We start from the raw sequence: 17,983 nt of genomic DNA on the forward strand, positions 1-17,983 counted from the left end.
AGTGACTCAAGCAACTCTTCTCATCTAAGATGGTTTTTGTGGTTTGGCTGTGCCTCTTATGTTATCAAAACACCTCTTTATATTGTGGAACAAATTTCTGAGTAAACCCAAGAAAAGTAAGATCTCCTACTGAGATGGAAATAAGATTATATTTGTGTATATCTGCTGACAGCTCCAAACAAAATTTCAAACCTTGATAAAATGATAAATCTAGACTTGGTTTAAACTGGTGGTTTTGGTTTATTTCAGATACTTCTAGTAAACCTTGTATCTTAAAACAGCATCTATAGCTCTCTCTCACACACACAGAGGTGCCCAACTCACAAAACCTCGCTATACGTTTTCAGAACACAAAACCTCTTTCAACTGATGTCTCACAAACACACTCCTCGATCGTAATCTCTCTTTCACTTCTGTAGTCTCGTCCACACACACTCATCCGCAGACACCGGGAGCTGGGAGAGTGTATGGTTCAGGTCTCTGGTGACAGACCAATCAGGGAGAGAGATAAAGGCGGTGTGACGCTTTAGCCTGGTAACCCACGGCAACCCATTTAATCCCACTGGCCAGTCCCCATGATGGAATTCAATTGATCAATCATGTAGCTCTGATGGCACCATTTCAGCCAGCTTATTGCTTTCTGCTTTCTCTCTGCCGCACACACATTCAAACACACACACACACACAAACACGCTCTGAAAGACTGGCCAAAGCATCTGGACCCACAAACGTCCTGAGAAAAACAGAATGAAGGAGGTGGGAGAAGCTACTGTAGTTGAGCAGAAAGAACAAAGCTTCTACTTGTCATAATCAATATTGTCCATTCATGTGTGTGAAAGTGTGTGTGTGCGCGTGTGTGCATGCATGAATCTTGGCGTGGATGTGGGTGTGTGTGTGGGTGGGTAGCTTGATATCCGGCTGGTCTCATTGTATCCACGGATGGGTAAAGAAACTCATTGCCGTGACGGGTTAAATCCTATTCACTGTCGGACACGGACACACACACATACGCGCTCACACACTCACAGCTGCCTCTATCTCTGTGATTCAGTCTCAGAAGGGAAGCGTTTCTCTTCCCTCTTTTTCAGAGCAGAACAAAACAAACAATGAGCCCTCATTGTTCCCTTCTTTCTGCTTTTTTCTCCTCTCCTCTCCGCCTCTTCTGTCTTCCTCTCCATCACCTTCTCAGCGTGCCTTTGCCATTTTTCAGCAACACCGGAAACAGTCGGAATTATTGAATCCTAAAACTCGCAAGAATTGGAGTTGACGCCTTCTTGGCATGCCTGTGTGTGCCTGTGGACTATTGTCTGTGTCTTATTGCACTTGACATAGTGTAGATTATCTTAGTGATAGGACAAGTGTTGTAAGTTTGACCTCACAGCCCCTGTATGCAGCTAAATGTGTGTGTGTGTGTGTGTGTGTGTGTGTCCAGAGATCAAAGTTTTGGGAGGTGCTGAGTGGAGCTGTGGCTGAAGGGCCTAGATACCCCTCCTCGCTTTCCTCCATCCTCCATCTCTTGCTCACTCCCAGTTTCTTTTATTTGATGCATGTCACAGTGGATGCACAAGGGGTTGAGAGGTCAGCTTGGCATTCTGGGTAAATGCCCCTAAATCTGTTTCTTCATGTTTGCAATGACCACAAATTACTGTGTGATTTTCCTGCAAAGGTGCTGAAAGCAGGATGAAAACAGGTTAAAAAGGAAGACATTCCCTTCAGTAATTGAGCCACCTGTCCAGGTGTCCATGTTGGATGCACGCACATACACACAAACACACACACACAAGCAGCTTTAGTGTGAAATTGAAAAGGTTTACGGTACAATAGTCCCCTTTTGGCCCCACAAGTCAAGTTCTTCCATTCATACTCATTCTTCTCCATTCTGCCCCCAGTCACCCCCTACTTCCCCTCACTTTGGCTGGGGGGCACAGGTCACCACAGGCCTTTGCCCCTGCACACTCCTCCCACCAACACACAAACACACACATGCTGCTGATCCTGCCTTCCAGTGTTCCCACCACTTGCACAGCTGCTGTTTGGCTCCTTACACTCATGTCTGACGAATAAATACAGCTCGTAACATGTACTGAATCACATCAGGTATACCATATGACTTGTGATGCAATATGATACAACATGTGATACAACATGATTAAAAATGTAAAATGAGCACTCAGATTCATAGTAGCCACCTTTTCGATTAGATACTTTCCTACTACAGGTGCTTGTTTGTACTATGGATCCTGCAACTGTTTGAGACAAATCTTGTTTGTGTGTCTGCACTACAGAAACTGCAGGCAATTGAAGTTCACAGAACTGCTTTTACATGACCTTTTAGCTCATTTTGCAGATTAGAAGATTTCCAGTGTGAAAGAAGCCATTAAATATGCCCCCCCCCCCCAACACACACACATTACCACCACCCTCCTTCACTCACAGTCTCTATAAGCTTCAATAAGCCCTTAGAACAGTATCATCCAAAAACATTATTTTGCTGATTTTTAGGTTTAACCAATGGACTGACTATGCGCTAAAACAGTATAGACAATATTTTTTAAAAATATGCTTACTGTATTAAACTCTTGTTATACTTTTAACCTATTATTTTTTTTTTCTTTTCTTTGTTTTTAAAGGCCTCCAGCTGATTCAATTCTGATGAGAATTAAGAGGAGAGGTCATTTTTCTACATGCCTTCACTCTCAGACTGCAGGTTTACTTGTGGTTCCTAGAGTTTTGTAAAGTAGATCAGGAGGCAGAACTTTCAGTTATCAGGCTCCTCTCTTGTGGAACCAACTTCCAGTTTCTGTTCGTGAGGCTGACACCCTGTCTACTTTTAAGACGAGGCTTAAGACTTTCCTTTTTGATAAATCTTACAGACTCCGTCTTGTATTTGCTATTATTTCTGACATTAATCCTGTCTTCTTTGTTTTCCTTCCCATATAGATTACACCTGACCCAGTACTTCTGTGTTTGTGTTTCTCTTCCCTGTCCTCTCAAACACCAGCTGGTCGAAGCAGATGGCCGCTCGTCCTGAGCCTGGTTCTGGTTCTGGTTCTGCTGGAGGTTTCTCCCTGTTGAAATGGAGTTGTTCCTTTCCACTGTCACCTTGTGTTGCTCAAGGCGGGGGATTGCAACAAAGTGAAGTTTGCTGGTTGCAATCTGCTGGTTTGCTTAAATATGTTTTTTTTTTGTTTTACTCAATTGCATTTTATATATTAATGAATCTGGATTGTTTTAGACTAAACTAGATCGCACATAATTGGATATTAATTGGATTCATTTCCTTTTACGGAAAAACCACATGAATGTAAAGTGTCAGGATTTGGGGTTATTGTCATTTTTCATGTTTAGGTTTGGGTTTGTTGTTTCTTGTATTTTGTCATTTGGTTGTCTTTGTGTTTAGTCTTGTCTTCGTTCAGTTTTTGTTTCTTGTGCCTTTGTATTCCTTTCATCATTCACTTCTCAGTGTATTTCTTGTCTGCCTGCCACGCCCATCTTCACCTGATCCAAGTTGTAAACACTCACCTGTGCCCACTTCACCTAATCACCCACTGTCTTTAAAAACTGGTCATCTCCTCCGCTTACTCACTGGTCTGTTGTTGCTTCAGGCGCTGTCTGGTTCCCCTCATTTGTGCTTTTGGTTTTGCTGCATCTTCATCTTTTTGTATTTGTTCTTTTATTTAAAATTAATTATTTTATTTCTGGAACCAAGATGAGTCTGTGCATTGGATTCACTGCTGTCTCCACCCAACCTGACGCAAAGTTTTTTAACAAATATGTTGTACGATGTGTTAGTACTCAGTGTATATGTTAGGGATGACTCTCAGCTATTACCACACCAGGTTTTAGCTCAATATCTGTAAAAATGAATGAATTATAGTTGTTTTCATTTGTGTTTGCTAAGGTTCTGGAGCTGTAGTGGCCATATTGAATGGTTGGTTGACTCCAAAAAGTTAATCAGTTGTAGATTTACAGCCTATGATTACTTTCTGAAAATCTCATAACAATCCATCCACTGGTTCATGAGATATTTTCCTGACAGACAGAAAGAAAAACAAACACAAAAGCAATTAAATGATCAATTATATGGCAGCAGGTGAATTCTACTGAATTGTATGCTCAGTTTAATAAATAATCATAATAACAGCGTCTCACTTCCATATGTGTAAAACCTTGACCTGTTCAGACAAACATTGTCATAAAGTTAACAAAAGAACTGAGTGATTTTGGCCTCATGTGTGACTGTAATGTGTGCAGGAATGTCAGCACCAGTAAACATATGGGTGTGCGTGTATGTGAGAAGCCCGCTTCATTGTTTGTCTGTCCATGTCGGTGCATGCTGTTCCTGCTGTCGCCCCTCGCTGTGTGTGTGTGTCATTATCCAGCGGGGGCTGCTCTAATGGAAGCTGTGATTAGCAATGCTGTTAATTAGACCACAGAGCCAACCGCGCAGACCTCCGCCACAGAAACACTGCAGATAAAAACACACGAGCAGAATGTGACACCGGGCAACGTGATGCCCGACTGAAGCTTCCCGAGCACTTCAGTCCAACATGAAGTGATACGATGAGTTCTGGTGTAAATTATGAAACACATTCTCTGATTTACAGACTGACATGTGTGAAACACATGAGGCGTCTTTGCTGTTTAGTCCTGAAGATGTTGTTGTTCATCAAATTCAAGAGAAGCTACAAATTTCTTACCAAATGTAGTCTCAAATTAAACCAAACTTTTACAAATTTAAAAAATAAGTCATACCTTAGACATGCACCAAAGGTAGCCTTAATTTGATTCTTAAATTAAAGGCCTGTCATTCCTATAAGGAATGCATATTAACATTCACATTTCATGCCAGGGTTTTAAATTAACATTGTCTCATCCGCCCCCTCTCATTATAATCGATGAGAGGGGGCGGAGTCAGTATCTGTAAAATTCACAGCACTATAGTCACTTTTGTGATGGCTAAAGCCGATAAGCTGTGAACTTGATTTGGATTGGCTCCAAAAGTCAAACGGTTGTAGATGTTCATCCAATGATTACTTTCTGTTTTACTAAAATCTGTTCTGTGGTTCTAGAGAGATTTTGCTAACAGTCAGACAAGTCTGACGCCAACAGTTAGTGCAAAACTTTTGCACAATGTGTAGCGCTCTGAGTATGTGTTGGGGATGCTGCTCAGCTACTACCACATCACATTTTAGCTCAGTGTCTGTAAAATTGGCCAAGTTTTAGTCCTTTTTGTTTTAACTAAGGTTGATTAGCTGTGGCAGCCATCTTAAGCTGAGTTGACTCCAAAAGCTTATCAGTTGTGGACGTACATCCACTGGTTACTTTCTGAAAGTTTCATTAAAATCCATCCAGGGTTCATAAGATATTTTTCTAACAGACAGACAGAGTTGCCTATAATAGTTTATGTTAAATTTTTTAAACACCTGTTGCATGCATCACTCTCTGCTACCACCACACCAAATTTTAGCTCAGTATCTTTAAATTTAAACACATTTCTGTGTTTGATAGGTTTGCCTAGCTGTAGCAACCATCTTGAATCAGGTTGACTCCAAAAGTTAATCAGCTGTAGATATGCATCCAGTGATCGCTTCCCAAGAGTTTCAGTAAAATCCATCCACTATATCGTGAGATGTTTTGTTAACAGACAAACGCAGAAGGAGATAAAGATAAAGATAAAGATAAAGTGAGACATTCTTTAAAAAATACTGAAAATGCAGGCTATGTTGAAAGTTGGTCATATATGCAAACTGTATAAAGAAAGATTTAAAAAAGGTTAAAAAACAAAAAACAACTGGACCTCTATTCTATTGTTTGTCTTCTGACCCACTAGAAATATGTGGTGGTGTATTTGTATTTAGATGTACTACTCTTAACCAGTTTTTCTTTTCTCAAATGTCTTTCTCTGATTTACTACTTTGTGTAGACATTAAATTCTGTAATTCCAGCCAGTGTCCTGTCAGCTGCAGCGTTTTGCTCAAGCAAACAAGATGATGAACAATTTGGAAGCAAATAGTTTTATCTGCTTGTTTGTAAAGCTCACATTAGGTGGGACAAAACTGCATGTTTCTGTGGTGTCTAATTAAATAATCCTCTGTTTGTTGACATTCTTTCCCCCGAAACAGCAATGAGACGGGACCATGTATAAAAGCTTAAAGAAGAGAAAAAAAAGGCTGCTTACTCTGCAATGGTTTATTTACATTAATGAAACAAAGATAAAATATAAATTATTCCCTTTGATTTAATATTTGTATTTTTCCTTCTGTTTAACTTTGTTGTACGTGAATCACCGTCTAAATTTTTTATTGTTTCACCAACTAGTATTTAAAAATTGTAAAGGAAATGTGTGTTTGCTTGTTTTTTAATCACATTTCCCATGTTTATGTTTTCTTCCAAGACGTCTTATCAAATGTTTAATTTTTCTAACCATGTAATTTGCTGAAATATCTTTTTACTGGAACCGTCACACTTAAAAATTGCAGTTTAAATGTTTGATATTTTAAAACTGGAAACATGAAATAAAAAATGAGACGCCTGTTAACTGTTGGTGAAAGAGCTGATTCTTTAGTTTGATTTTTGTTAGAGCTAAAAGCTGGGTTGGGTTCATATAGGGAGTGTGTGTTATGTGTATGTGTGTGTGTGTGTGTTTTCAGTCTTTGTGTCTCTTTGATGGGTAAACAGGTGATCTCAAGCTTTTCACGGTTCATCTGGGATTCACCTGGAACCTGCTAATGAAATGATTTGAAAATTCCTCAGCAGCAAAGAAAAACGCCCCGATACAGTATGTGTGTTGGTCTGTGTGTGTGTGTGTGTGTGTGTGTGTGTGTGTGTGTGTGTGTGTGAGGAGAAAAAGAGACCAAATGGATGTGAGAGAGTGAAATAGCCCCTAGTGGCATTCTGTCACCCTGCTTCGCTCCAACATCTGGTCCTGTCTCATTTACCGCAGGAGACCGTCTGCGTGATGGCTTTTTAATGCCACTGACACTGACACATACACACTCACAATCCTGCACACACAAATGTATGAAATAAATGCACACACACAAAAGTTCACAACATGCAACATTGATCCAATGTGGCAGCATATATGATCAATAGTGCATAAATTGCCTGCTCAGGTAGGTCTCTGCACTGTTAGTGAACAAACATGGATTTCTCTATGAAGATGATTACTTTAGAGTTTACACACACACACACACACACACTTATACACATCTGTCACTGGGTTCTCTCCATACTGGTTTGAGGAGGAGAAGATCATTTGGTCTTTATCTTCAAGTCCATGTGCAGCTTTTTCTGCTTTAACTAGTTTGTGTTTGCGTGTGGTCCTTAAAAAATCCATTTTCACCAGGGTATAGAAGAATACACAAGATAATTGCTCACCTTCATCCCTCTTCCTCTTGCCGACGTCAGCAGCTGAGCTGATTCCCAGGATGCCACTGATGGAGTACGAGGAGCCAGCTGAGTCGCTGGTCACAGCTGAAACCTGCGTGGCGGCCACGGACGTCGCTGCAGAGACGACACGGTTTAAAGGACGTGTGAGGAAAAACCAACGGCATGCTCATTCTCCTGTTCTGGCAGTTCAGTTAGTGAAAATATTTTGTCCAATTATTGGACTAAGAGGAACAAGCAGACCTTTGAAAGAGCTTAGTCAGTCTGAAGAACTGAAAAGGTTACCGTTCATGTCGAGATAAAAAATGATATGCAGATTATACACAAAACACGAAAGTGTTTCTTCTTAACATGGGGCCATAACAGGGAGTTTTGGTTTTCTAATACTAGGGGTTTTTTTTAACGGTGCAACAAAAATAGCTTTCATATATCTTACAACCCAAAATTAAAATGAAACTAACATTCTTTGAAGAAATGTGTATCACATCACTAAAAATGACTGAGTTAGAGCGTCTTTGTTAAAGTTAGTTGTGGAGTCAGATTGACTCCAAAATAAATCTGTTGTAGATTTATATCCAATCATACATTTCTGAGAGTTTTGATAAACGCTATTTAGTGGTTCATAAGCTATTTTGCTGACAGAAAATCAAGTGAGACTAGAAGACCCATCTTGTATTTGTATGTCATTGTTGTTTTTTTACAGGGAAACCTTAAGGGGACATTCTGGGTAATGACATGATCACTTGGCTTTGTTGGTGGTGAGAGATAATACTAATTTTCTCTTTGTGAGCTCCAATTAAATTCACTTCAGGTTTCCTAAAACTGGTCTTGACCAAATCAACTGGAGGAGACGGCACATCGACGGGGCTCTGCTTGTGTTTCACTCCTGCCTCTAATCTTGCCCCTGGAGGAGAAAAGTTCCTCGCTGGGTGACACAACAGCGTACTTGTCCCTGCTTCAGTCAAACACACACTCTCACACTCACACACACACACTTTAACCCCCTGACACACGGGCAGAAACTGAAACATACAGTCACTCTTTGGTCTCTTATCTGTAAACGGAAGTCAGTCTGAGTGACAGTATGGTATCCCAGGAGGGACAGAAAAGGTGTGGCAACAGACATCCTAATCCTCTCTCCCAGCAGACCCCCATCCACACCCACCCCCACGAACATGGAAAGACAAGACCTTACAGGGAATAAGAAAAAAAACAGCACAAACCCAGGGATCAAAGTCCTTTCGAGCTGTTACTCTTTAGCTAACGACAGAGAGAGTATAATGAATGCATAGCCCCTCTTTTCCCATCACTTGATTTAGCACTTCAATTATCTGATTTTCTCTTTCTTTTCACTCTTTTTTTTTTTTATCACAACGTAACGCTCTTATTCTGCAAATCCAAATGTTCAATTTTCCGCCTGGGAGTGGGAGCCATTTATCTGTGTAATCTGTAAGCGTGTGTGTGTGTGTGTGTGTGTGTGTGAAAGAGAGTGTACATCTCATTGCATCTCGGTGTCTATGTATGTGGGTGTATCTGCTTGATGTGCGCAAAAGGCATGAGTCAGGGAGCTGTGTGTGTAAAATTAATTTAGATTAAAAGACAATGTGCGATTATGAAGATATAAGAGACACCGAGGCACAATCCACTGCAGAGAGCAGTAAGAAACCGAGGAAAAAGGTTATCATTTTTATTCCTTGTCTGAGATATTCATGGAGTAAAAGGAAATAATGATTCCATCATGGTTATAATAAATTGCTTTTGTCTGCAAAAAAACACAATTTTTTAAATGGAAGCAAAAATAAAGATCATACTGTTTATATTGTTAGGAGTTTTTGTCATTTTACATGACAGTACAACACTCTTCTCTGATCTTTTAGCAAAATGATGTTATTTAAAATGTGCGTTTTTCTAGCTATTGCCATGACTGACTTGAAGGGATAGTTTGGAGAAGTCAAGTCCTTTTGAGAGGTTATGAACAATTAGTATCTTACCTGTTGTAGATTGCTCTTTGAACAACCTCAAGTTTAGAAATCAAAGCTTAACTCTGATGAGTTAGCAGCCGAGACCAATTAATTTGTTTATTCATTTTTCAAAGTGGCTAATGCAAACACTGTTTTAATGAACTGTTACACTCCTGTAAACTTTAGATTACCCAGTTAATCCGATAGAAATATTACCAGCTTCCTGCAAAAAAAATACTTTACATTGCATCTAAAGTGCTACAGCTAGTTGCTACTACCTCTATTTGCAAATAACCAAAACCTCAGTGTAAATAACAGTGTAATGCGACATTGATGGTTATGGAGAGGCTTTTAAAACAGATTTAGTCTGAATAACTATAACTTTTTGAAGGTTTGAAGTTGTTTTAAGAAAGTACACTTTGGTCTTGACAACGCTCAGACTAGCCATTAGGTCATCAGTCTGTTCAGAATGAAACTTTGTTTCTCCAAACTGAGTTAGTTCAAAAAGCCATCTACAACAAGTAAGATATTGCCTGTGGTGTTCATTATCTGTTGTGTGTATGGCGCCCCCTTTAAATGGGAGTTTTGTCATCACACTTGGCCTATACAGGATCGTTCACCGAAGGACCTGGTGTACCCTCCTGGAAGGTAAAAAAGTACAAAATTTTTATCTCACAAGATTTTTAGGGGAGTGTGCAGTCAGCCCTGCAGACACTAAACTACAAATGAAGTCTAACTCTGGCTGAACACTTTTGTCAGTGTTTGTCTTCAGCCATCTGAACTAAACTGACGTCACAAAACCTCACTGTACCCAACACACTGATAACAAGAATCAAAATCCTCCAACTTAGTTGCTACAGACAAATTTAAAAAAAAAACAAATTTAGAAATGTGACATTTATATGGTAAAGCCTGTGGCACAGATTGTATCATGAATAACATTAAGGTTAAAAGTTTTAATGCATGGCTTTGTCCAGTGCACATATAAAAGTCATGATTTTCAAACTGTAGTACCATTGGTAATAGTCAGGATTCCTGTAGTGATGCTCAGAAGACATTTTGATATCAATTGTTAAGAAGTTAAATAACAAGCTGATTACCCATCATCTTCTGAACTCTGATGTAATAATGCAAAGACCCAAAAGATGAGTGGTTCATGGAAAATAAAATCTTGGCTCTAAATAGAAACTATCTGAAACAAAACTGTAATGGAGAATATTTTGAGAACCTTTGTGAAAAACTGAAGAGGACGGTGGTTAACAGATGCGTCTGTGGCTACTTAAGCAACACCAATGAAGCCCGTGTTGCACCTGCTAGCAAAGGAAGGTACAAAACAGCAAGGAAATTTGATTGAAGCCATCTCTGATTGGTCTTCAGTTCTTGTGAGGCAGAAGAAGAGCCAAGACTGGAGTGTATGTGGTGCCATTCTCAGCAATGAAAGTAAATCATCTTAAACCACACTCTTCAACCAGGGTTTGGTGTATTTTTGTATTTCAATGGTTCTCCTTGAATCACTTTAATGACTGAAATAGTTTGTAGCAGAACTCAAATGCAAGGCCGGCACATTTCAGTCAAGATCAAGAAGTAGGTCCTAAGGTCGTAAGGTTAGGTGTTGAAGTAGATTGGTCAGTTTACTTGTTTACGTCGAATATAAATAAAAGCCTCCTGTTTTTTTATTGTCTGTCACATGAAGAGCTTAGTACTCATTATATTAAAACAGAAGAGTTTGAGAACCACTGCTTTAGAGATCTGTTAAAAAAAAAATTCTATTACAAATTATTTCTGACCTACCTAAGTTATGAGTCGGTACTGAGCCCGTTTGACCAGGCTGCTGCTGGACCTTGGTCCGAATGATCCTGCAAGAGGAGAGAGGAGACATTAGTGTGTGAAGAGGCTTGTGTGAGAGATTCTGAGTGACAGAGAGAACATGACCACCGTGGGAGCAGCACTGTGTGTGTGTGTGTGTGTGTGTGTGTGTGTGTGTGTGTGTGTGTGTGTGTGTGTGTGTGTGTGTGTGTTGTGTGAAGTGGCTTAGGCAGGCTGACATGGCAGAGGGGCCTCACACTTCCTGCTTGGCTGATCATGCAAGCCTTTTCTTCCTCTTTCCTTTTTCATCCTTTCCTCCTCTTTTCCTCCCCTCTCTGCTCATTTCCTTTCTTTTCTCTCCTTTCTTTTGCGTCTTCTGTTTCTTTCCTTTCTCCCGCACACCTTCCCTTCCTTTTGTCCACCTCTTTGGCTCGCCCTCTCTCTCTCTTATTTCACCATCCCTCTTTCTTTCACTGCCTCTGTGCTCAGAGGAAAGGCTTGTCATTGTAGCATCGTGTAGAACCACTGAGCTGCAGCCACTTCATACATATGGAGACTGGGGCCCTCTTTGCAATCCTCCTTTCCCCTCCCATCCCGATAAACCCACACATTTATATTGTCCCCTGCTCTGTCTACGCTCCATACCTGTTGCTACAGTTTGAAACTCAAGCAAACACCCAGATTACACGGACTGCGGTACCTGTTGATGGAGCTGACGCTGGGGACGCTGTCGTTGTCACAAACTCTCTCGGCCAGGAGCCTGTCCCGGATCTCCCAGGCAAACATGGTGGGGTTTTGGCGTTTGTAATCGGCAATCTTGTCGACCACTTTGGGTGTAGCAACCTTTGGTTTGGAGCCCCCGATTACCCCGGGGCGGATACTGCCCGTTTCATAGTACCTGCCATATTGAACGTACAAGATGCTTGCATCAGTCTGAGATGGAAACACAAGAAGCTGATTGGAAAACAAGACAAAGAGTTTTTAGTTATTAATTATATTTTTCCTACTCTTTTTTTCTCCATGAAGTGGAATTCATTCCAACTGAGTGAAAAATCCCTGAAAGTATCGTAGTTTTATTTATCTTTCTTTAGAATTTGCATTTTGTAATCCTTTCCCATGAAGATATTTCTGGCTTCAGAGCTGATTTGTGGTTACTGCAGAAACCAATCTATTGAGTGTTGAATGTTTTTATTGCTTTCTTTTACTATCATTTTCTTTTTTCATGTTCTCCCACCCCAACTTAAGGACAAAGCAGTCCTGTTCTGAAAAACTTCTATTTTTTATTTTAAAAATTATTTTTTTTATTCTAAACCATTGCCAAGTACTTGATCAAATGTAACTTTTCCCAGGTATCTCTTGACATAAAGTGCCCAGAGATTGAATGTTGTTAAAAACTGATGCCACATTAATTACTACAGGATTTTTAAAAAGGTGAAAAATGTACTTTTTTGTTATTTAAAAACTGCAGAGTCCCAAGCTTTAAAACTGAGTTTTGAAGAAATCCTCCAGGAAAAACACTATGGTTTCATGGTATATAAGTTAAAAATAAAAAAATATATATTTTTACTGAATTGCAAATGATATCACTATTGCTGCCTAAATATTATCACATATTGCCAAATAATGACTGCATGGATTACATAGTGTTGTTCTTTTGGTTGTTTCCTTCTGCAAGGGTCGTGACAGCTAGCAAACTCTCATGAATGGCTTAGGGCAAACGTTTTACACTGGATACACACTTCTCTCTGGCTGATTTTTAAACTCTTTAAAAAGCACCCCACAACTCACCATCCCCTCAAATCTCCACATTATTTGGGTCATGATGTTATTTGTAAAAGGGTCGTCAGGTTTTTGTTTTTCTTATTAATCTAAAAGAAAAAGGCCAATTTAATTTGATCTTTTGATATGTAAGCATGTTTTGTTTTTTAATCTGTGAAAATCCACTGTTTTTCATTATTCTTTATTTAAAGTTTTTTCCAGTTGCAGTTTAGCGTGAGGAGTTTTAAATTATGAATACTGTCTTCCCTCTTGATTGAAGGGGCAACATTGCTGAACATTTGAACAAGTTTATTTTGAGAAACATAATCTGAGGGTTTTATCAGCCTCCTGATACAAAAACAAAGACTAGCTTTATGGGTATATATGGGTGGTTTTGCAGGGTCTTGGTAAGGTTTGTTTTAGGAATGGGCTCCACATTACATGTGATGGACGGTGATAAGTTGATGAGGGTTTATCTGAAGTGAGGTTGGGGTGTTTTATCATCATGCTAACAGCATATCAAGATCCTGGGTCATGGTAGCAGCATATTCAGCTTGTGACGTAGGGCCTGTGTGCTCCGGTGCAGCTTGGTTGTTGAGAATTTGGAGGAAAAACTGACCACACTAGCCTCATACCTAGGCTACAAACCATTCATGCTAACATGGGGTGATCTTCAAGCTGCATCCTGATGCAGTCCAAGAGGGTCAGGCCAGGGTGGGGCCCGGGACATGGTACAATCATTTATGTAAATGTAGAATAGCTGTGAGAATGTGCTGCTGACTTATTGTGTAGGTGAAGAATTGTGAGGGTGCAGGAGAGCGTTTCAGGACCGCTGAAAATAGCAGCAGCTACTAAAGCTATTGCAGCGTCATGATTGCCTTTACTCTGAAGGTTTTCCAAATTTGTCACAATCCAGCCACATTATAATAGGCCCTGTAGGATATATAAAGCACATTAGTGTCGTCATCCAGTATGAAGGGAGCCTTAAATGTTATTTGTGTCTAATGAGGTAATCACTGAATTTAGTCAAAAACAAGTGTCCATGCTGATTTTACCATCGACCACTCTGTTGGTATTCTTAGTGTTGTCTCGTGTTCTTTCTTTTTTTTTTCATTATTGACTGATTTTAAGTCAATTTATAAATACAGATGACATAAAACCCACTCTGACATAGTTACATAATGTTGCAATTGTCACAGATTTCTATGTCAGCTTAATTGCTTAATGTGAGACTGAATCACCTGTAACCTGATAGTCCTAACGCCTGAGTTGATCTGTGGATCGCTGCTGTTTTCCTATGCAGCTTCACGCAGCGGTAACACAGAGGTAGGAAGATTTGAGCGTTTCATGTCCACCATGGCTATTCCATCAATGTATTTGCATGCAGAAGGGGGCACGAGGGCAGGGGGTGGGAGCACAGTGAGCACTCTGCACAGCTTGCAAAAAAAGGAGGGGGGGATGTTGTGTGAGGATGCAGGCTGTCAGTCAGTCTTAAACCTGCTGCTCTCTCTCCACTGTACGGTAGAGTAATCCTTTCCGTGAAGATGTGAGTTCCTGTAAGTGTGTGCTTCCTTGTCTTTCTTCCTGTGTGCGTGTGTGTGTGCGTTTCATGTGTTGCACCTTTTGACTCTTCACAGCTGGAGCATAAACACAGCTAAAGGAAAAACAATCTATTTTCAAATGGAAAACGGTTTAAATTATTCACAGCTGAATCATCGGTGAATAAACGAGCGTGGTTATTGATATCCTGCTCAACGATGAGCCAACACACACACTCACAAACACACACACAGGGTGGTAGAGAGTTGGTGTTTTTGTTCTGCTGGCACCGAAGAGACAGAGAGGAGAGGATAAAACAACCCTCCTTCCCTCCCTCCACCCCTCGATCCCCTCTCCTCCCCCCTCACAGTAACGCTTCAGTGAGTTGAACGGCCAGGAAGGGGGAGAGAGAAAGAGATAGAGAGAGAAAGACAGGAGAAAAAGGAAAAGAGAGGCATGGGAGAACAATGAGCAACACATTTTTTGATATAGCTGAGGGTCGCTGTTGCTAATCCTTCTCCTCCATCCCCACAAATGGTCTCTCTGTCTCTCATTCATTTCTCTTTTCGCCGCAGTCTTCTCCCTTAACACACCTTTTTTTCCTTTTGATTGTGCTCCTTGTTCTTGTCTTTTTTCCCATTCTTCACCTTCTCTCTTTTTTTGGGATAGTGTAGGGAGGTGCAGAAATGTGGTACCACTTTCATTTTGATGCTAATTCCAAAAAGTGATGAATCTTTTTCCCTTTTGTCAACCTTTCTTCTCCGGGGGAAGGAACGAGCACGGATTTGCTCTTGAATTTAGCTTTGAAAAAGCCAGCCAGACAGACAGAGAAAAGGTCGGTGAGCAGAATCACAGAAATATTGAAAGGGGTGAGGCTGGAAATACAGCATACAGAGGGCAGGGGAAGGTCAAAGGGCAAGAGCAAAGTATAGAAAAGAATGTGAGGAGAAGAAGAAGTGAGGAAATACAAGATAAGTAAAGACAAAGACACTGACTTCTTAAAATACAAAATGAAGAAATGGAAACACATATCAGAGCTTGGCAAGTCTTAACCAGCACTAAACCAACTAAATGCCTGTTTCTGTGCAGGATTGCTGGACCCTGTTGTTTCTTAGCAGTAGTCATTGGGTGAAATGCGAAGTACACCCTGAACAAATCATCAGTCCATCGCAGGGTCGCATAGAGACAAATGAGACAGACAACCATTCATACTCTAACCTATGAAGACAATTTAGAGTCACCATTTAAGCAAACATGCTTGTTTTTTGCCTGTGGAAAGAAACCGAAGTACCCAGAGAAAACCCAGGGAGAACAAACAAGCTCCAGTCAGAAAGACTCCAGCTGGGAGTCAAACCTGGATCCTTCCTGATGAAGCAAGAGAGCGAACCAACCACTCCATCATTCAGACCCCAACTAAACAACACCCACCCAAGAATGAGACCAAAGGAAAAAGTCAGTCTACTTTTATTTTTCAAAAAATCTGCTAGGATTTCTGATTTTTGTGTTTTGGTTTGGTTTCTTACTTTATGTTTGAATTATATTCATAGAACTATCTTGGTTGTTTTATGTATTATTCTCTTGGATTTCTATGCCATAAATTTTTCCTTTTGGTTTATTGTTGATTTTTTTGATTCTCTGCTCTGCATTATCTTTGGTTATTAGTAATTAGGCTGCAATATATGATACACTGCTTTTAAAATCCATACAGATTAACTTCACATCAAATTAGACTTTGTTGAAATATTTATGAAGGTGGCAACTAAGCACTTTGTACTTTTGTTCCAGTTGTCTAAAGCTCACTTCCCCAAAGTCTCCAGCCAACTGAGCACAGTGAACATTTTCTGGGCTGTGACTGCACAGATATTGGTGTTTGCGCTCGTTTTTACCTGCCCAGTATCTTGCTGACACATCCATGGCTGACCCGTAGCTGCCGTGAGATGTCGCAGGGCCGGACGCCCTGATGGGCAAGCTCTACTATTCGCTGTCGGACCACATCTGGGAGGGGCCTGCCATTTACAAACACACCTCCGAGCTGGTTCACTCCACCGTGTCCTGGAAAAAAAAGAGATATGAGATAAAATCAGTGGCAGGAAATGGAGTTTCAGTTTGTTTCAAACCGCCAGAAAATCAAGTATTGTTAGAGTTTAGGTTAGTTTGCAGCAACTGAAACTTCACATAAAGGCTTCATAAACATCTACTCTTAAGCTCAGAACAAATACTAAGGCCTCTATCTCACAGGGCTGCGACTGGTGGCGACAAGTTACAAACAGCATTGGTGACGGAGTTTCCTACAATGTCTTGCAACGTTCTTGAGGGTTCCCAATTTTCTCACTTGAGTCGAAGGTCTTTGTTCTTGTTTCGCAGGAATTTCGAACATTTTCCAAGAATGCAGGGGAAACTTTCCTCTTAAATCAGTCATTGTGGGGCATCCAGATACTGTCTGCAACTTTGCTCAATTTAATTTGTGTGAGTCAGAAAATACAAGAAATGTGCAACAACTTTGGGAGGGTTTGGCAACAGATAAAACAAAAATGTGACTGATTGGCAACAAAAAAGGAACAACTTAAGATCAAATTGAGACATGGTTTGACACTTTGTGACTAAATTTTGACAAAAAAAATCTAAGTTGTTTGCAGGAATGTCACAATCTGTTTGCATTACGTGCGTACAAAAATGTGTTACGTGAGACTAAAAGTGAAAATTTGCATATTTTCCTGCAACTTTCCTGCAATTTTGTGTCTCCAATATTTGCAGACGGTCACAGTGTTATACTATCTTCAGTGCTATGTCGCTAAACTGAAACATACATCCATCCATTTTCTTTACTCGCTTCTCCTTTATGGGTTGGTGCCTATCTCCAGCAGTCACTGTGTGAGACACTCTGGACAGGTCCATCACAGGGACATATAGGGACAAACAAGACAAACAACCATTCACATGCTCACTCACACCTAGGGACATTTTAGAATTACTAATTAACCTAACATGCATGATTTTTGGTCATTGGGAGGAATCTGGAGTACCTGGAGAAAGCCCAGTTGTGCATGTGGCGAACATGCAAACTTCACACTAAAAGGGCGATAGGTGAACCTGTAGCCATTTTGCCGTGAGGCGACAGCGCTAACATCTGTGCCACAGTGCTGCCAAATAACAAGTTAAAAATTCCTAAAATGTAAATCAGCTGATCACTGACATGATTGTGTTAGCAGTTTTCTTCTGGTAAGAGATGGTAAAACTGTAATCTGACCCTATCAGCTGCGTTGAATCACAAAACATCACTAAAAGCAAGAAGTTTGAGTTTAAAAAATGTCAGCCACATTTTCAGTGAATCAATCCCAAAGGTGTCGGCCTTCATCTTGTGAGGATCTGGGTTTTGGTTCCGCCCTCTGGGCGGCGCCACTAATTATTGTTCCACAGGTGTTCCTCATACCACTGATGAGACCAGCCAGGATTTAAGCAGCAGGCGGTGATCAGACCTTCGCTGGAGCATCGAACCTACTGGGTTAGATTCTCCGCCTCAGCGTCTA

The 17,983-nt window shown here is 40.5% G+C and overlaps 1 protein-coding gene across 2 annotated transcripts in view; it reads right to left on the reverse strand.

Moving 5' to 3' along the window:
• The window catches only part of pax5 (paired box 5), a 76,625-nt gene that overhangs the window by 28,876 nt on the left and 29,766 nt on the right, over positions 1-17,983 (reverse strand). For both annotated transcript variants that reach the window (XM_025003709.2, XM_017421767.3), the window contains exons 2-5: positions 16,343-16,508; positions 11,860-12,057; positions 11,145-11,209; positions 7,384-7,509 (exon numbers count right to left, since the gene is read on the reverse strand). In XM_025003709.2, coding sequence (XP_024859477.1) covers positions 7,384-7,509; positions 11,145-11,209; positions 11,860-12,057; positions 16,343-16,508 — 555 coding nt within the window. The remainder of the gene's footprint in view (positions 1-7,383; positions 7,510-11,144; positions 11,210-11,859; positions 12,058-16,342; positions 16,509-17,983) is intronic.

This window comes from Kryptolebias marmoratus, linkage group LG3 (assembly GCF_001649575.2).
Source record: "Kryptolebias marmoratus isolate JLee-2015 linkage group LG3, ASM164957v2, whole genome shotgun sequence".
Classification (NCBI taxonomy): Eukaryota; Metazoa; Chordata; class Actinopteri; order Cyprinodontiformes; family Rivulidae; genus Kryptolebias; species Kryptolebias marmoratus.